This window comes from Ovis aries, chromosome 7 (assembly GCF_016772045.2).
Source record: "Ovis aries strain OAR_USU_Benz2616 breed Rambouillet chromosome 7, ARS-UI_Ramb_v3.0, whole genome shotgun sequence".
NCBI classification, from domain to species: Eukaryota; Metazoa; Chordata; class Mammalia; order Artiodactyla; family Bovidae; genus Ovis; species Ovis aries.
The window spans coordinates 63,139,065-63,158,996 of record NC_056060.1 but is presented as its reverse complement, the minus strand read 5'-3'; the positions used below and the strand labels follow the sequence as shown (position 1 = coordinate 63,158,996).

Below are 19,932 nucleotides of genomic sequence, written 5' to 3'. Positions count from 1 at the left end.
GCTAACGGTCAGCCTCGGCTCGCTCCGGGCGGAGGTTGAGAATCGTGGCGGGCGGCAGGGGGCGCTCGCGTCCGGCTGCTCGGCGACTGAGGACCCGGAGTCCCGCAGGGGGCGCCCAGTTGCCGGGCACCTGGCAGGGAAAGCAAGTCAAGCACCGCACAGCCCCCGCGCGTCCCGCGTGACCAGAACGCTCCGGCCGGCCTTCCGGAGCGGGCGGGGTTGGTATATAAGGCGCGGGGGTTGAGGTCAGGATTCGGTTCTGGGCGTTAGCATCGTCCGCTCGTGAGGTCCCGCCGGATCCCCCAGGTGAGCCTCCCTCGGATGAAGGCGCTGATCATCTGGCTCGAGTCTGGCTTTGGGATACGTTAGCCGGTTTGGCTCCCACCAGGTTGAGTCCTGTTAGCTGAGTTTTGATCAATATTTTGGATTTCCCCCCCCTCCCTATAGATTTGGATTCTACTCCTAAGTCATCATGGGCTTTATCCAACTCCTGATGAAAAAGAAGGAAGTAAGTTTTTAAAGCATTTGAAAATTTTGACTAAAAAGATTAACTTTTAAAGATGAACAGATGGTGCCGATTTGGAGAAAGTATAAAATGATATAGAGCTATTTTATTATATTTCAAGTATTTCGCACTGAAACCTCGGAATATTTTATTCTCTGTTAGCTTATTCCTTTGGTGTTTTTCATGACCGTGGCAGCGACTGGAGCTTCGGCATTTGCTATGTATTCCCTTCGAAAAACCGATGTGATGTAAGTAAGCATTCATCAGTTATTGAAACGTTTTTAGTAGTGTTAGGTTGACCTTCAGTTTATGAAATGCATGGTATCAGTTTCCTGGTTTTTCCCAGAGAATAAGAATGTCGAATTGTGAATTGGGAGTCAGGCCAGAAAGCATCCAGGTTTCAGAAGGCTGTTAAATGATGATATTGATGGAGTAAGTTTGTTTCTTGTATCTAAATATCCTTTCATCCATTTCAACCTTTCATCCTCCTCTTCTCCTGCAGCAAAATAAAGTTGTTGTTTTTTTTTAAGCATACATGTTGAAATGTAAAGGTCTTGGATAGTCTTTTGGGATATATATCATCAATCTTAAATCATCATTTTAATGACATTTTAAATGTCAGTTTACTAGAAAGGTCTTTCCTAATGTGGTAAAGTTGGCTGATTCAGTTGTCTACAATAAACCTAATTTCAGTCCTGGATATAAGGTAAAATACCATGTATCCTGGACTATAAGGAACAGAAAAACTTGAAACTCATCTTGGCCCAGTGCAGGGCTCCATAGGCAGTAATGGGAGGTTCTGGCAGTTCACCACCTACAGGGTTCAAGCTGAGCCCTTCTGCCCCTCCCAGAAACTGGGGCAAGAGCTTAATTTGCTTGCTCTTAGCCTGGCACTTCTGTTCTCATTGCTCTCAGCTTATGAGAACATTTTCCAGTCTAGCCCCATAAAGGCACTACAGACCTTGTACCCTGCAGAGAAATTGATCCTTAATGTGTGAGCCAAACTGTGAAGCTTTTTAAAGAACTGTTCCATCAATTTCAGTTAGCAATGAATGCCTAAGTATGCACTCTTCTGTCCCTAGAGTAGTATAAACCCAATATCAGAGTTGGTTTAAATGCACTTACTCTAATGTTTAATCAGCTTTCTTTTTCCTTTAGCCTTGATCGAAAAAGAAATCCAGAACCTTGGGAAACTGTGGATCCTACTGTACCTACAAAGGTATTGCTACATTAGATATGATTTATACTTAGCCCAAACCTTAGCACCTTTGTCTGCAAAACAGATGTAATACCTTTCATGTTTAGGGTGCCATTTAGTGTAGTGTTAAAAGAGAGTGCTGTAGGATTGTGGAGATCTAGTTTACATCCTTGCTCTGTTATTCACAGGTGACTTTAGACAATTTGGTCTCTCTGAGGTTCTCAGAATCTATAAAATGGGCACAGTAATATTAGGCACTGCCTCAGAGATTAGAGGCTTAAAGAAGATAAAGTAGATAAAGCCCTTAAGCATGGTGTCTGGCCCATAGTAAGCACTCAGATAATTAACTTTTATCATTATTGTGATACATTAGCTCCCTTTTTAACTTAATTTTTATTTTATGTTGGAGCATAGTTGATTTCCAGTGTTCTGTTACAATAGTTTCAGGTGTACAGCAAAGTAATTCAGTTATATATATACGTATATACACATATATACATATATCCATTCTTTTTCCAATTCTTTTCCCATATAGGTTATTATAGAATACTGAGTAGAACTTCCCGTGATAGGTCCTTGTTGTTTATCTATCTTATATAAAGAAGTGTATATATGTCAGTCCCAGACTTCTGATTTAGCCCTTTTCCCCCCTTTCCCCTTTGGTAACCATAATTTTGTTTTTGAAATCTATGAGTCTGTTTATGCATAATCTCATTTTATCCACTGTTTATCAAAAGTTAATATAAAGTCTATTGTGATAAATAACAGGAACTCCTAAAAACAGCAGTGGCGTTCTCTTTAACCAAAATTAGCTAATATCCACTCATCCAAATGAATAGATTTTTAAGACTCTTGAAAAGATTTTTTTACATTCTAAATATTTTGAAAGTAAACATGTAGTCTGTTGGAATGAACACGACTTAAACTGTCTCCAGAAAGTTATGTGTGTGTGTGTGTGTGTGTGTGTGTGTGTGTGTGTGTGTGTGTTTAAACAAAGCATTCAGATGACACAGCTTGACTTAGAGAAGGGCGTCTAGGATCTTTAAAGCTACCTACATCTCCCTGTTCCTGGGGAAATAGAAAACGTGCGCGAATAAATGAGAATCTCTGAATGTGAGTTCTTTGGAAGTCAAGACTTGTCCTCAGCTCTCTGTCTTTCCCCTTATTGTGTAACTTGGATCATTTGTACCTTTGTTGAGTAAACACAGTGAGGGAATTTTAAGTGCCTAGCTCTGTGCTAGGAACATTATATAGCCACTCACATGGAACAGATACACTTTTTGAACTTATAGTTCACATAAAATCATAGGAAATAAAAAAATCTAGAATCTGTTAAGTGAAAACGGGGTAAATGTATATGATCTTTCTCTCCTGTAACACTCAGGAACCCAAAGACTTTATTTAGAGGGATAGAACCAGTACATGTTGCTGTTTTAATTAGAGATGGGAAGAGGTGATTCTTTGGCTACAAATGTTATGTGATACTTTTTCCAGAGGGAACTATGTAGAGATCTGAAAAGGGGATCTGAGGATGAACAGATCCTAACAAAACATTTTAATTTTGTTTTATTTTTTTAAAGCTTGTGACAATCAACCAAGAATGGAAGCCCATTGAAGAGTTGCAGAAGGTCCGAAGGGCAACCAGGTGACCAGTCCTCGCCTTTTTCTTCCAAAGAGTACTCTATGAATCTAGTGGAAACACTTCTGCACAAACTAGATTATGGATACCAGTGTGCGGAAATGCTTCTGCTACATTTTTAGGGCCTGCCTACGTTTTTGGACTCTGGATAAGGAATTATAAAGGTAGCACAGCATAACCACATAGTCCCAAAATAAGATTCTATGTTGCTTTGTGTATTGAAATTTTTGTGTTTATAATGCCCAAATGTTTTCCTATAAAGATTTGTTAAATTCGATTGTCTATAATAAAATACAATCTGTGCAAGATTTCTTAAAGATCAGGTACATATTTAAATGGAGGGGAAAGAATTTTTTATGGGGGATAAACCCATTTTGAAGCATGGAGATTCACTTTTCAAATTTATTTATTTTTAATTTTTAAAAGATCTCCTTTTTTTTTTTTTTTTTTTTGTATTTTGGTCATGCCACACGTCATGTGGGATCATTCTCCCACCAGGGATTGATCCTGGGCCTCCAGTGAAAGCTCTGAATCCTAACCACTAGGCCACTGGGTACCTTCATGGAGCTTCATCTTTTAAAAATAACACCCCATGCAAATTTCTGTATAATTTTTCCAAAGTCATTCATTCACCAGAGAGCTGTTGAATATCTGCTGTTAGCCGTGCACTGTTCTCGTGCAGCCGAGGTAAATCAATGAACAAAACCAAATTTTGGAGGGAGAGGAATAAAAGATGGCAAGTACAATGAGGAAAGGGAAGACGAGAATGGAGTATGAGATTTTGGGATTCGTCTTGGAGGAAGTACTAGGATTCTGGCGGTGGTGGGAATGTGGCATATGTGAGACTGGCCTCCAGATGCCAAGGCTAACGGTGGTGCTCCTGTGGGGAGGGGAGGATGGAGAGCACCCTACAAGTTTGGGGCTTCTCTTCACTCTGGCCAGTGGTCCAGGGAGATCAAAGATGCAATCAAACCCAGCATGCCCCTTGGCACTCCCCCTTGACTGTTCCTGAAAAAGAGACCAAACAGAAAATAGCTTTTCATTAACTTTTTTTTAAAAATTGAGATATAATTCACAGAGCATAGTATTTAAAGTTCTCAATTTGGTGGTTTTTTAGTAAATTCATGAAGTTTTACATTTCCAGCACCTAATTCCAGAACATCTTCAGCACCCTAAAAGAACCTACTTCTAATCCCTCTGTCCCCAACCTCAGGCAAACACTAATCTTTGTCCCTGTGGATTTGCCTATTCTCTGTACTTCAGATAAATAGGATCACACCTTATGTGACCTTGGTGCTTAACTCTTAACAGCATAATGTTTTCAGGATCCCTCTGTGTTGTACCATGAATCAGTACTTGGTTCCTTTTTATGGCTGATATTCCATTGTGTGGATATGCCACATTTTGCTTATCCATCAGCTGGCAGACATTTGGGTTGTTCCTACCTTTTGGCTGTTATGAAGAATGCTGCTGTGAACAGCCATGTGCAAGATTTTGTGTAGCCATATATTTTCATTTTTCTTGGGGATATACCCAGGTTCATTGACTCTTATAAAAATCATAAGTCCCTTTTTCTTAATTTCCATCTGAACATAATAGAAATTTAAAAGAAGGGCTAAATTTCAACCACCTTCAGGGCAATAAAAGTTAGCTAGATCTTACTAGAGTCTTGGCAATTCTAAAAGGATTAAAGCAAGACTACTTTTGCAACTTCTGCTACTTCCTTATCACCTCAAATTTTCCCAGATAAAAATCTCTGATTGTTGATCTCAAGGAATTACATGTACCAATTATGAAGTACAATTTTATTTGCTTAAGCTTCTAAAGAGCATTGTGGCACTGTAGAAGCAAATAAAAATGAACAGCCTTGTGATGGTTGGCCAATTAGAAATTTAAGTGTTTGGGAGGAGGGACTGTGCCTTTCAACTTTAAAACACAAGTCTGATTGAAATGCAGTGGCTTCAGCAGATGAACAAAGTGGTGGAAGGTACCATGCAGTGGGTTTGGGAGGGGAAAAGGCCAACAGCAATATTGAAATGTACATTTCAAAAGATTTATTGATTTTATTTTTGATAGTGTTCTCTGCATTTTCCCCAAATGTTTTATTTTGAAAAATTTTCAAATATGCAGAGAAGTTGAAAAACTAGTACAAAGAACACTCACACTTTTTATCAGTTGACATTTTCCCACATTTGCTCTGTCTTTCTGCATACTGTGCTCTTTTAAAATGAACTCTGAAACTAAGTTACAAGGTAAAGCTATTTATGCCTAAGAGTGAGGATATTCTAGCCATTGTTACACTGTTATCAGTCCTACATCATGAGAAACGCTGGGCTGGAAGAAGCACAAGCCAGAATCAAGATTACCAGGAGAAATATCAATAACCTCAGATATGCAGATAACACCACCCTTATGGCAGAAAGTGAAGAGGAACTAAAAAGCGTCTTGATGAAAGTGAAAGAAGAGAGTGAAAAAGCTGGCTTAAAGCTCAACATTCAGAAAATTGAGATCACGGCATCTGGTCCCATCACTTCATGGGAAATAGATGGGGAAACAGTGGAAACAGTGTCAGACTTTATTTTTTGGGGCTCCAAAATCACTGCAGATGGTGATTGCAGCCATGAAATTAAAAGACGCTTTCTCCTTGGAAGGAAAGTTATGACCAACCTAGATAGCATATTCAAAAGCAGAGATATTACTTTGCCAACAAAGGTCCATCTAGTCAAGACTATGGTTTTTCCAGTGGTCATGTATGGATGTGAGAGTTGGACTGTGAAGAAAGCTGAGCGCTGAAGAATTGATGCTTTTGAACTGTGGTGTTGGAGAAGACTCATGAGAGGCCCTTGGACTGCAAGGAGGTCCAACCAGTCCATCCTAAAGGAGATCAGTCCTAGGTATTCATTGGAAGGACTGATGCTGAAGCTGAAACTCCAATACTTTGGCCACCTCATGCGAAGAGTTGACTCATTGGAAAAGACTCTGATGCTGGGAAGGATTGGGGCAGGTGGAGAAGGGAACAACAGAGGATGAGATGGTTGGATGGCATCACCAACTCGATGGACATGAGTTTGGGTAAACTCTGGGAGTTGGTGATGGACAGGGAGGCCTGGTATGCTGCAGATCATGGGGTTGCAAGGAGTCAGACACAACTGAGAGACTGAACTGAACTGAACTGAAAAAAATTAACATTAATTCAGTACTATCGCCTAACATATGACCCATTTCCATTTCCTCTAATTTTAATGTCTTTTTTTTTTAGAAGAAAAAAATGAATCTTTCCTTCATTATTTTCTTAGAGTGAAGTCCTTTCTAATCAAAACAAAATTGTCAGGTCATGAGAAAATAAATTGGTACACTGTATACATAAAATTAATATGTGCAGTTCAGTTCAGTTGGTCAGTCGTGTCCAACTCTCTGCAACTCCATGAACCGCAGCACGCCAGGCCTCCCCGTCCATCACCAACTCCCAGAGTTAACCCAAACCCATGGCCACCAAGTTGGTGATGCCATCCAACCATCCCGTCCTCCACCACCCCCTCCCCTCCCACTCCCAATCCCTCCCAGCACCAGGGCCATACTGTATTTTTTAGTCCAGAGTCCTATCTAAGCTTCACTTGTTGCACTTGGTTGTTAGACTCTTGTACTGAACACCCGACAGCTATGTGGTCGTGGAGGTGACTCCCAAGGAGCTTATAGAACTGCTTTCTCTAGAGTCTGATCTGGATGTGATTCTCTTAGATTGTGGGCTTTGAAATTTAAAAGTTTGAGACATCATAATAACATTTTCAAGTAATCTAAATATTTAAGAAGTTGCACAGTTATTGGGCCTTCACTGTCTGGTGGGTGTTGTGCTGACCTCAAGGATCTGGCAGGAAAAGGAGACACACTTATGAACAAATCCAAGCAATGTGATGACAATGAAGCAAGGGTAGAAACGAGCACATGGTGCAAAGGAAACCTTCCTGAAGAACAAGGATCCCTGAAAACCTAGTTTCTTTAAAAACCAGTAGTTAAATTGCAGAAAGGCAATTGAAGTAGAGACACATATTTACCAAGCCACAGAGGGCTCACATAGCATATCTTTAGAAACTTGAGTAGTTTAGTGCATGAAATTTAATATTGGAGTGTAAGGTGGGATAGGATATTATGCTATTATTCTGCAAGCACAAAGGAACTAGAATAGGATTTTTATTATATATATAAGATGGGGATGGACATCATACAGTTTACCTAAGGGAGTGTTGACTGTTACCAACTAGAGGTTTGTGATGTGCACTGGAGGAAGCTTTGGTTGGAGGCCAGAGACCAGCTGCTGCCAGTGGTCCTGGGTCCAGGTGGTGAGCCATGACTAACTAAGGAAATGGCAGAGGGAATGGGGAAAGGCAGATGCCTTGAGCATGATTGAAGCGGGGAAGACCTCAAGGCTTACTGGGCGCGGCTGGGGGATGTCCAAAAGTACTCTCGGATTTCTCACCCCAGTGGCTGGGTGGGTGGTGGTGCCCAGACCCAGCATACCGGAGGGAAATAAAATGGAATGTTCAAGGGAGGGGTAGATAAGGAATGAGTTAGGTTTTGGAATTGTTCATTGGAGAGCCCGATAAGCTATCTAGGTAAATTATTTCTCAAGAACTGCGAAGATGTGTGTTGGAGACAGTTCAAAGAATGATAATAGCCAGGGTGTGGATAAAACTGCCTACAGAGGCAGTTATAGGTGGCTCAGACGGTAAAGCGTCTGCCTGCAATGCGGGAGACCTGGGTTCGATCCCCGGGTTGGGAAGATCCCCTGGAGAAGGAAATGGCAACCCACTCCAGTACTCTTGCCTAGAAAATTCCATGGATGGAGGAGCCTGGTGGGCTACAGTCCATGGGGTCACAAAGAGTTGGACACGACTGAGTGACCACTTTCACTTTCTTTCATGAAGACTGAACAGACAGAGGGGTGTCATCATGAAGGACATGAGCTGGAAAGAGGATTTGGTCCCTGGTGAGGACTGAGAGAGGGCTTCCCAGGTGACTCAGTGGATAGAGAATCTGTCTGCAATGCAGGAGATGCAAGAGGGTTCAATCCCTGGGTTGAGAAGATTCCCTGAAGAAGGGCATGGCAACACACTCGAGTATTCTTACCTGGAGAATCCCATGGACAGAGGAGCCTGGTGGGCTACAATCCATGGGGCCTCAGAGAGACATGACTGAAGTGACTGAGCACATACGCTGAGAAATATGGGGATGGAGAATCAGGAGATACATCATGGAGCCCAAAGAAGAAGGAATGCTCTTCCCTCGTTGGTTCCAGTTTGCAATTAAACCAAAGCCCAGAGTCCTTCAGTTAATGGCCTTGAGCCTTAAGCAGACACCCATAATTCTCTCTTACATAAAAAGAAGATACGGAATTAAGCTTTCTGAATAAAAAGGTTAAAGTCCATATTACTAAAAAACGAGTGAAGTCTAATTATGTACTCAACGTTATTTTCTTGGGGAAATTTTCTCACATTTTAGTTGAGACTTTGGAGAATGAAACTACAGGCTCCGAAATCAGAACACTCTGCCACTTTTCTACCCATGTTTTGTAACTCAGATTCCTGGTCTATGAACTTGGGTTAATCTGTGCCTGCTTGGGTTAGTTGTGAAGATTATGTGAGATAAAAGTACCTAATTTGGTGCTTAACATGCAGTAGTTGCTCAGTTTCATTCAACTCTTTGCAACCAGCCTACCAGGCACCTCTATTCATGAGATTCTCTAGGCAAGAATACTGGAGTGGCTTGCCATTCCCTGCTCCAGGGGATCTTCCCAACCCAAGGATTGAACCTGAGTCTCCTGTATCTCCTGCACTGGCAGGCGGATTCTTTACCTCCAGCATCATGTCATGGTCCTCTTTGCTTTCTAAAGAGTGATTATTACTATAAAAGAGAAAGCTCTTAATGTGTTGAAAATTATATTTTTCCATGAGTAAGAATATTGCCTGTTTGAAATTCACACATGTCGACTTCTGGTAACTGGTCCACCTTTGGCTCACAACGCCCCAGTTATAAACCTTTGCCAGAGCACAGACACACCCAAAGATAAACACATCTCACCTTTCCTCTTACCTACACAGACACCGAGCTAGAAATAAGAGCCTCTGCATGTGTGCGCACATCTAGAAAAGACATAATAGCGAAAGTGATTATATATGTAATATATGGACGTGAACTTGAGTAAATTCTGAAATAGTGGAGGGCAGAGGAGCCTGGCGTGCTGCAGTCCATGGGGTTGCAAAGAGTCGGACACAATTTAGAGACTGAACAACAGCAACATATGTAATGTGAAAAGTGTCACTAGCAACCTACCTATATTTTAGTAATCACCGTATTCCACAAACACACTACATATATTCTTACGTTGAAAAATGATGGTATGTGGAGTTCCTTGGCAGTCCTCCACTCCATGCTCTTACTGCAGAGAGCCTGGGTTCAATCCCTGGTCGAGGAACTAAGGTCCCACATCCCACAAGCCATGCAGAATGGCAAAAAAAAAAAAAAAAAGTTTGTATGAATAAGGAAGGGAGGTGAAGTTGAATATATGTATGTAAGAGAACACTAGGAATCTAATTAGTTTTCCTGGTAATTATTCCTTATAATATCTTTTCTCCATGCTTAGAAAGTTACTTTCAGGTATTTATGTAGTTTCTCCCTAAAAACTAAGGCTTTGGTTTTGGAAGTGTTTTACTACATCATTTGCCTTTGTGCTTACTACTTAGCTTTAAAATAAAAATTAGAATAAAATTAAGAAAAAAAACCCAATTTGGTAACTCTTGCTAACATGCTAAAAGCAAATTGCTCTTTCACCTGGTGTGACTTATGATACATATATAATATTGCTTATTTGGAGAGCTTATTGCTTTTTTAAATACTATTTAAAAAATTAAACTCTGCTTTTTTGTATTTTCAGCAAGTAATACATGTGATTTTTCCTTTACTTTACTGTGTGTAATCATGAAGTTGATACCATTCTATTCCCTCGGTGTTTGTTCAGGTTACATTTCCTCAGGCAAGTTAACTTGATTATTTTATAATGCCTATGTTTATCTCAATTTTCCTTACCAACATTAACAAGGAATGGGTTCATGTCACAAGGCAAATGTGACTGTTTGCTTGTTATTTTGGAGACAAGTTCATTGACATTCACTGGACATTTCTCAAATTTTGTTTCAGGTTTTTGAAAGTAGCATCATTATTTATTTATTTTTACATTTAGAATATCCTTCAGATACTTGGAGGCTTTCTGGATGTGCATACCCTTGAGGGCACAAAGACTTGAATCTCTTAGTTTGTATAATTTTGTGGGGTTTTCTGGGTCAATTGAATAATGAATCGTTTTCAGAGATCACCTCCAGGCCACTTACTGGGAAAGTGCACCATTTACTTTTTAAACTGAAGTATAGTTTAGATAGAATAAAATAAACAGGACATAATGGTTCAGTTAGAAGAGTTTTGAAAATTATATGCACCCATGGAAGTATCAGGAAAAACAAGTGAAAGTGAAAGTCTCTCAGTCACATCTGACTCTCTGCAACCCCAGACTATATAGTCCATGCAATTCTCCAGGCCAGAATACTTGAGTGGGTAGCCTTTCCCTTCTCCAGGGGATCTTCCCAACCCAGGGATTGAACCCAGGTCTCCTGCACTGCAGGCAGATTCTTTACCCTCTGAGCCACAAGGGAAGCCCATCAGGCAAAACAAGCTACTGAACATTTCTATCACCCCAGAAAGTTCTCTTGTGGCACAATTTACTTTAAAACCCACCAAATTGTACACTTTAAAAGGGTGAGTTTTATGGTAAGTGAATTATATTTTTTAAAAATCTGCTCTATATTTACTTGCTCTCTCACCTCAAGAAATAACAGAGACTGGCATAACTTTTTCCATCATATGTAGTGGTCCGCCCCCAGCCCCCATTTATTATTACATTTCGGTTGTTTTCTTTTCTGAAAACAGAAAATTGGAAGTTATTGCAGATTGTAAGGAACACACCAAGACAACCACCCGGGCCAGGCCTTGTAGTTCAGGCTGTCCCTGCAGTGATAACAAGTGGGCTTCCCTGGGCTCGGGTGTGGATAGACCCGGAAGCAGAGTTTGGACACTGGGTTGACCTGGTATCTACATGCTGTAAACATTCCCACCCACAGAGGAAGGGCTCAGGGAGAGTACAAGAGTTACTATAGCAACTAGACTATCCCGGCAATAAATCCTCTCCAGGACAAGGCTGTAACCACGCAAAGCAGAAGTCACAGTTGACTTCACAACTGGATTAGTGTATGCTCCACCAACTCCCCTATGGTGTATGTCAGAGCTTGCCCAGAGAGCAAGGAACTTTCCATATCACCAAACCCAGTCCTCCCAAACTACACTAGGAAGCTGGCTCATTCTTTCAGTAAAAACAGCTGTTCTCAAACGCTAGACTCCCCTGTAAAGCATGTTAAAATGTGGATTGTTGCTGTTCTTTTAGTCGATAAGTCATATCTGACTCTTTGCGACCCCGTGGACTGTAGCCCTCCAGGCTCCTCTGTTCATGGGGATTCTCCTGCCATGAACACTGGAGTGTGTTACTATTTCTTCTCCAGGGTATCTTCCTGACGTAGAGATCGAACCTGGGTCTCCTGTATTGGCAGGTGGATTCTTTACCACTGAGCCAACTGGGAAGCCCAAAACGTGGATTGCTGTGCTCCCAACGCAACGCTTCTGCTTTAGTGGTTCTGAGGTGGGACCTAAGTATTTGGGGTTCTAATGCCTCCCCCAGTCCAGGCTGCCTGCTCAGTCACACTGACCCCAGCACCCTAACCTGAGGAGTGGTGGGTCTAGAAGGTGTCCATGGGGTTAGATGCAGATGTCTTTTTGACATCTTTGTTTCTCTGCAGAGATGACACTACTGACCACCCGTGTTAGGACAGATGGCAGTGATTCTACCAGCAGCAATCAAACCTGACATTAATTCGGCTTCATGGTGGGCACAGTGGGCAGGGAGCAAGCAGACAGGTCAGCATGTGACTCCAGGTTCTACCAGTCTATAGCTGGGTGACCTGGGTGGGTTTCCTGACTCCTCAGAACATTGCTTTGCAAAAGGGAATTCATCTCAAGGGTAAGCCAGGGCAATGGGTTAATATTTAGAAATGTCTTCACTGAGATATCTTATTTCTGCAGTATTTCCTCATTGCTCTTCTCACCTCCAGTGTTCAGTCAGAGCACCTTTTGCCTCAGGGTAAGGACTGAGATGCAAAAACAGTCCTACTCTGGGACGTCCCTGGTAGTCAAGTGGTTAAGAGTCCGCCTTCCTCACCAATTTCCTGATGCGTTCCCTGACTCAGGTTTGATCCCTGGTCAGGGAACTAAGCTGCTTCCGGTGGCTCAGCGGTTAAAGAATTCGCCTGTAATACAGGAGACACAGGTTCAATCCCTGGGTCAGGGCGTTTCCTGGAGGAACTTCTTGCCTGTTCTTGCCTGGAGAATCCTGTGGATAGAGAAGCCTGGTAGGCTAAAGTCCATGGGGTTCCAGAGTCGGACGCAACCGAGGGACTAAGCATGCATGCAAGGAACTAAGATCCCACATGTGCTGTGCTGTGCTATGCGCTATGCTCCGTCGTGTCTGACTCTTTTGCTGCCCCATGGACTGTAGCCTGCAGGGCTTCTCTGTCCATGAGATTTCCCAGGCAGTGGGGCAAGTAAGTCCTTCCCCCTCCGCCAGCCACAACTTCTGAGCCTGCATACCACAACTAGAGAAGCCTGCACATTGCAATGAAGACCCAGCACAGCCTCATCACCTGGGTCCACACCCATACCTCCTGAATCTGCATCTCTGGCAGGGAGGCCCAGGATTCTGGGTTCAGTACACAGCCTCTTCAGGGTCCTGCATGGCTTAAGTTTGAGAAGCTCTGGTCTAGAACAAATACATAGAAACATGGAGGCTTCGAAATCCATAGCTGACACCATAGCCTGCCCCAAAGCCAGTAGGCACGTATTTGTGGCAAGTTGGGAGAGAAAGTGTTTTTCTTTGGCAGACAAACCTTGGGAAACTGAGCCCAGAGGTTGTGTTCTAAGCCACGGCATCTGGAAGACTTTGTGATGGTGTAGTAGCCATCTGTATATCCCAAAGGAAAACCAGTTTGATGAGCAGGAAGGAAAGAGGATGAGAAGGGGTTGAGATTAGATCTTCAAGTACCTGCAGGGTTTTCTGTCTCCCTGTCTGTGGTCCTGTGAAGCCCTGGCTTGAAAAAGGCTTATCGTGTCAGACAGACTCTCTCAGAAGCTTAAAGAGACAAGAGTGACAGCCAGGAGGAAAGTCAGGGACATCATAGTGTCACTTGCACCCTAAGTTACTGAAGGAGTACGGGTGGAAAGAAGTCAGTAAGGAGAGAGAGGGGGGACCTGAGCAGAAAATGAGGAAGGGGCCGAGATGTGGGCAGCTGCACATGTCCAGAGTCACTAGGATTATTGCTATGAGCTCAGGCCTCTGGAAAGGGTGCAGGCAGTTCAGAGGCAGAGCCTCAGTCACCCTGCATCTCCTGATTGTAGATTGTTTGGTCACTGTCTCGTCCAATTGATCTGAGGGTCACTCCTTCAGGCCTGCCCTTGACCTCGCCCTGAGCAGACCCTGGGGAAGGTTCCATCTGGGGTGGTTCCCTGCAGACCTCTGGCTATGGAGGAGCTGGCACTGAGGAGGGGAAGGTGCTGCCAGAGGCAGGGGATTGGGGGTAGGTTGCATTGCCCTGCAGTGTTGGGCAATATGGGAGTGTCCCTGGGGTTCCTGGAGAGTTGGCTCATTCCCTTGACCAAAAACAAAACTGGGACGCCCTTGGTGAAGTCAGTTTCAGTTTCAGCTGCTTTGCACACACACAAAAGATTCTTTTCCCTCTTGACTGGAAAACTTACACCTAAAACTTAAGTGTGTTGTTGGGTGAGCCAGGAGATGTGGGTTTCCTCTTACTCTGAAGGACCTTTGGGGAAATGACCCACACAGTCAGCGGGTGGTGGCACCTGTTCAGCATGCTCAGAACACGGTCCATGATGGACGGGTCAGTGGGTGGCTGGATCCATGTGCAGACCTCTTCCTCAAAGGAGCCTTTGCTGAGGCCCAGGCAGATCCTCTTACCTGCACTTCCATAGTCCTGTGACCCTTTCCTTTAATAACTTTTTCACAGACTCATTTTATGTGCATTTGGGAAACTAATTTCTTCCCCCACAAGTCTGGAGCGCCATGGGGACCTATTTTCCACTTGTCATTGGATCACTAAGCCACTGGTGTGTGCCTGGTGTGTCACGGGCACTCGTCATATCTATTTGTTGGATAAATGAATACTTAAATGTATGCCAAAGTTCAGTTATGGCATGAGTCTTTGCAAAAGGACTCATCACGGTTGAATCATCCAGAAAACACTTAAGGGGCATCTGCTACCTGCCATGTGGCGTGCTAGGTGATATGGTGAGAGGGCTTATATGAATGTACAGATAACAGGGGCACAGGTGGATAACCCTGGTGGTCCAGTGCAAGTTTAATCCCTGATTGGGGAACTAAGATACTACTTGCCACATGGCCAAAAAAAGAAAAGAAGCACAGGCTGGGGGTAAGGCCCACCCTCTGCTGTGGCTGCTCTGGTGTCTTATCATGTTGTTCTTCCTGTGAAGGAAGCTGTTTCATACTGGTCATGGTTGGGGGTGATCAAGAGCACATCCTAGCTCTCACGGTTAAAGGAACAGACGTCGCTATCCTACGTGGGAGCCTTGCATAGTCAGACAGTCCATGAACCACCTAGATTTAGAATTAGAGGCATAGGAAGTTGGACATGGGAGAGATCTCATGGATGGCCCATTAAGTCTGCTCATCCTGGACCCCCACACACAGACCAACCTGTGCTCGAGGTTCTGAGAGCCCCAAGCTCTCTGCATCTGAAAAGCTGGGAAAGGATGGCCCAAGTGCTGCGGTGAGGATTCAATGACATGATGCTCACAACACTTCTGTGAAGAACCTGCCAGTGAGGGCAGGGTCCTGCCCATTCCAAACACATGGGCCATACTGCCAACCTCCCTCCTGTTGGCCCCAGGCTCTCTGTACTCCGGACAGCACTCTGGGACAAGGTCATGCTGCCCAGAGGGCAAGGGAGCTGAGGTCACTGTCTGCTCTCCATCCTCATCCCTGAGTCACTGCCTGGGCCTGAAAAGGGGAAAGCCAGCCTTGCTAGCTGCAGCCACGCTGCTTGGCTTTGCTGGTTCTGGGGATCCTTACTGTCCCTCGGGGTCTGCTAATGCCTGGGGTCCAGCAGTTGCCGAGGACAGCAGGCAGACAGTAGAGTCAGAAGCCCTTTCTCCACTTTTCGCTGCCTGTGTCCCACAGAGCCTGCCTCTGGGGAAGCTGTGAGGTGTGTGTTGTTTTTTTTCCAGTCCCTTCTGGTTGTCAGGTCGGCCGCCCACAAGCCACCCACCCAGGGTGCTCACATCAGCTACCTTCACCACCACCCACGGCTCTTGGCTCATTCATACTGAAAGCTGGCTGGCATCCTGGCCCCCTCACACGGAAGCCATGGAATTTCCCCAGTAAGGTGTCTTTGGCAACTCCAAGGCCACAGGAAGGTCATAGCTGGTGAGACACAGACAGAATGTGAGGGAGGAAGCACCAGCCCTGGCCCCACTGGGGGCCCCCCAAGGGGACAGGAAAGCTCCTAGTCGAGTCTCCAAAGACAAGAATCTGACACAACCAGGGAGCACCTCAGCTGCAGGTGGGTCTCATGTTTCACACCTGACACCAGACTCCCTCATCTAGAGCTGGAGTTCTCAGCCCCGGCTACACCTTAGACCAGGTACATCAGAATCTCTGGGGCGGGACCAAAGTGGGTTACCTGTGCTTTTTTAAGTTCTCCAGGTGTTTGCTGTGTGCACACAGTGTTGAGGGTCACTACTTAGGAAAATAAAACCCTTAAGCCAAATCTCTGTGTTTGGGTGTGTGGGGCCTGGGGGCAGCCTAGGTTCAGATCCTGCCCCCACTACTTATTAGTTGTGCCTTCCCAATTCTCTCTGAGTTTGAAACCTCAATCTCATCTGTTAATATGAGAATAATAATGTAAGTGTCTACTTTGTGGGATTAGATGTGACAATCTGCTTATAATAGCGCTGGTCACTCCCTCCTTATTTCCTTATCAGTTATACTCTGTCTTGTCTGTACCTCCAAAATGTGAAACCTGTGTCTACCCAGCTTGGAGTGCCCAATACATTGTCTATACAGTGCTTTGCACACCGCTATACTCAATAAATACGAGTTAAATAAAGGAGTTGGAAGGAGATCCTTGTGCAATGCTAAGGATTGCATTGTTTCCTAATTTAGCTCTGGAGTAAATCCAGAGTCCATATACTGATTCTGTTTAGCACATTATTGCTTTTTTGAGTGTCCGCTATGTGCTGGGCTCTAAGTATTTGAAGATAAAGACACAATTGCTGTCACTGAGTTGAGTCTGGCAGGGACGCAGATTCATGACCTCACATTTTTATCATCTATAAAGTTAGTACAGAAGCACCCCAGGCAAGAGGACGAGGATGAGGTGCAGGAGGAGGAACAAGAGGAGGGTGAGGAGGAGGGGGAAGTAGAGGAGGAGAAGGGGGAGGAAGGAAGTATCCACACAGAGAATGGGAGATGACTTTTGAGATTTTTTTCAAGTTTTTTATTTATTATTAATTTAGTTTTGGCTGTGCATGCAGGGTCTCGGTTGCTGTGTGGGTTTTTCTCTAGCTGCTGTGAGCAGGAGCTACTCTCTAGTTGTGGTGTGAGGGCTTCTCACTGCCACCAGCTCCAGGTGCTTGGGCTTCAGTGGTCCTGACACGTGGGCTCGGTAGTTGCGACTCTTGGGCTCTAGAGCGCAGGCTCAGTAGCAGCCCAGGGGGCTGAGTTGCGCCGCGGTGCGCACATGAGAGCGCACGAGCAAATGCATGCGCAGTCCTGTCGACTTTTTACGACCTCATGGGCTGTAGTCCGTCAGGCTCTTCTGTTTCCGAGCAAGAATAGGAGAGTGGGTTGCCATGTCCCCTTCCAGGAGATCCTCCTGACCCAGGAATGGAACCACCAGTCTTCTGCATTGGCTGAGGTGGGTCATAACAATGGGAAGGAGCTTGTCAGGTGGAGAAGCAGAGAAGGGTGTTGGAGGCAGAGGGAACGGCACCGACAGAGCCTGAGAGGCCTGGAGGGTGTCGCGCCATGTTCGAGGAGGGTGTGACAAGGCAGGAAGGAGCATGGGGTCCACATGGTGGGAGATGAGGCTGGACAGTCAGGTTGAAGCCCAACTGGGAAAGGCTTGGGCGCTGGGCTAAGAGGCTGGGGATTTATCCTGTAGGGACAGGGAGAGCCCTGTCATGGCTGTGGGCCGGGAAGGCTAACAGGGCACGCCTGTTTGGTTTCCTTCCTTAAGGCATGAAGGCAGCCGCTCCTCGCCCGGGTGAGCCCTGCCCCGAGTCACTGAGCAGCCTTTCCTCTGGTCCCCGCCCGGGAGAGCCTGTCGGGTTGGGTCAAGCTTTGTCCCCGCTTCCTGGTGTCAGAGGGGCAGATGAATGAGATGGGTGTGGAGGAAGGTGCAGGCGGGGGTGGCCATGATTTCCGCTGAGCTTCAGTCACTGGAGGCTTGAGTTTGGGGTTCAAACCAGCTGGAAAAGCTGGGGCTGCTGCTGCTGCTAAGTCGCCTCAGTCGTGTCCGACTCTGTGCGACCCCATAGACGGCAGCCCACAAATCTCCCCCATCCCTCGGATTCTCCAGGCAAGAACACTGGAGTGGGTTGCCATTTCCGTCTCCAATGCATGAAAGTGAAAAGTGAAAGTGAAGTCGCTCAGTCGTGTCCGACTTTTAGCGACCCCTGGGGCAGCCTACCCTAAACAGGTGGGCTGGGGGTAGGGGTTAGCCAAGGGCCCCAGGCGGAGGGAGGCCCAGGAGACGGCCTTTTTTGTTGTAAAGCACGATTACCTCGCCGGCTGTGGTACCGCGGGCGCTGAATTCCCTCTCAGGACAGCAGCTTCCTCGGCTTTGAAGTGAAGGAGGCTGGCCACGCCGTCTCCCAACCCCGATTGCAAGGGAGGAGCGTGGGACTGCGCACAGGTTGCCGGAGGTGGGGGACTTCCCGGCAGGACAAAGCCTCTTCTAGGGGGACGGGCGGCTTTCCAAGGCTTGCCTTCCTGCCGGACCTCGGCTGCTCCGGGCCCTGCCGGTAGCCGGGCCCAGGCTGACGCGGGACCTCGGAGGTGCGAGCTGAGGTCCGCCTCCAGACCCGGCAGATGAGAGGGACCAGCCTGCTCTGCCGGGCTGCGCCGGGAACAGTGCTGGGACGCAGGAGGGGCCAGCTGCTCCCGTCCCTGGGGGTTCCCCGTCCTTTCCCGGGGTCCCTCCCCCCGCCCCGCCCCCCGGGGGCAATGAGGAGCCCACAGGAGCTAAGTCCAGGGGCAGACACGAGGCCCTCCCAGGCAGGGCGGTGAGTGACCGCAGGAAGTCAGCAGAGGCCTCTGGGCGGAAAGCCTGCAGAAAGGATGGAGACACCCTGACTCCGGAAAGCGAGCCAGACCGCCGGCGCTAGTCATCCCCCAGCCACACCCACCAGGCAGCCCCGCCTCTTCCACCGCCCACCCCTCCTTACTCAGTTACCTGAAAGCTCTGGTCTTCAAAAGCATCCTTGTTTTAAAAATAATTTCTGTTTCCTTTATTAGCACTCAGCTCCAGCTTTCATAAATATGTGAAATCGATGTAAATAATTGTTAAATTAAAAATGCACATGTTCCCAGTGGATCAAGAAGACCTAGCCGTCATTCTCAGGAGCTCTGTGTTGGGCCTGGGGGAGACAGCCCTATACTCAGCGTCCTCACAGGACTGAGGGCCACCATAGGACCACAAGGGGGGTTCAGGGAAGACTCTTGGGAGGAAACCTTGACCTGAGACCTGGGGCTTAACAGAGATCTGGCTAATGAAGGAGAGAGGGCATCTCAGGAGAGGGGCCAACCTAGGCAGGACCAGCAGATGGGTACCACCAGGAGTTGTGGTCAAGCAGGGAACTGAGGAGGAAATGTTCCTTTTTCTGAACTCATCACACTGATAATCATTTGTACAAGTATCTGTCAGTATCTGCCCTGGTAGGTTACAAGCTCCAGGAGAGGAAATGGTATACATTTTATGGTTCCTCAGGATCCTGGTGTTTAGTACAATGACTGGCACACAGTAAGTATTCAGTTAGATTGGTGTTAATTGACCAAATAAATGAGAATTCTTCTGTTAATGTGGGTTTGGTCAGAAAGGGCTGAGAAGCCAAGCTAACTAGAGTGTAAATGTTATCCTAAGGGCAGTAGGGAGCCACTAAAGGTTTTAAATACTCAACAACAACAAAAGTTTTAAATAAGGGAATGACTTGGTCAGCTTTGTGTTCCAGGAATCCCTTTTTGGCTTTGGTCTGGAGAATGGCTGGAGACAGAGTCCAGGTGGCAGACGCATTGTCCTTACCTAGGAGCACTGTTTGATTCAGTATCTGTTTATGTGATCTCCTTCGGTAGGCCATGAGCCCTGGAGGGCCAGGGCCAGGCCTGTTTGCCTCGCATCCCTGTGCCCA

General features: G+C 45.8%; 2 protein-coding genes across 2 annotated transcripts; one reads left to right on the top strand and one right to left on the bottom strand.

Annotated features, from left to right (window-relative positions):
• The first annotated feature begins 255 nt into the window (after window positions 1-255).
• On the top strand, window positions 256-3,650 carry C7H15orf48 (chromosome 7 C15orf48 homolog). The gene is made up of 5 exons (XM_004010648.5): window positions 256-306; window positions 448-508; window positions 668-753; window positions 1,664-1,724; window positions 3,284-3,650. Exons 2-5 carry the CDS (start codon window positions 473-475, stop codon window positions 3,350-3,352), a joined length of 252 nt encoding a protein of 83 aa, XP_004010697.1. The 5' UTR covers window positions 256-306; window positions 448-472; the 3' UTR covers window positions 3,353-3,650.
• Window positions 3,651-16,998: 13,348 nt separating this feature from the next.
• On the bottom strand, window positions 16,999-19,881 carry LOC114115866 (uncharacterized). The gene is made up of 3 exons (XM_060418697.1): window positions 19,735-19,881; window positions 18,309-18,661; window positions 16,999-17,436 (listed from the first exon to the last, which is right to left on the bottom strand). Exons 1-3 carry the CDS (start codon window positions 19,879-19,881, stop codon window positions 17,316-17,318), a joined length of 621 nt encoding a protein of 206 aa, XP_060274680.1. The 3' UTR covers window positions 16,999-17,315.
• Window positions 19,882-19,932: the final 51 nt, after the last annotated feature.

Excerpts from the sequence above, each read along its gene's own strand:
- C7H15orf48 (XM_004010648.5), top strand. The coding sequence starts at position 473 with ATGGGCTTTATCCAACTCCTGATGAAAAAGAAGGAA. Across the intron at positions 509-667 it reads TCCTGATGAAAAAGAAGGAA|CTTATTCCTTTGGTGTTTTT; the intron begins GTAAGTTTTTAA and ends ATTCTCTGTTAG. Across the intron at positions 1,725-3,283 it reads ATCCTACTGTACCTACAAAG|CTTGTGACAATCAACCAAGA; the intron begins GTATTGCTACAT and ends ATTTTTTTAAAG.
- LOC114115866 (XM_060418697.1), bottom strand. The coding sequence starts at position 19,881 with ATGGCCTACCGAAGGAGATCACATAAACAGATACTGAATCAAACAGTG. Across the intron at positions 18,662-19,734 it reads TGGAACACAAAGCTGACCAA|CACTGTTCCCGGCGCAGCCC; the intron begins GTCATTCCCTTA and ends CCTGCGTCCCAG. Across the intron at positions 17,437-18,308 it reads GCGGTACCACAGCCGGCGAG|CCAATGCAGAAGACTGGTGG; the intron begins GTAATCGTGCTT and ends GACCCACCTCAG.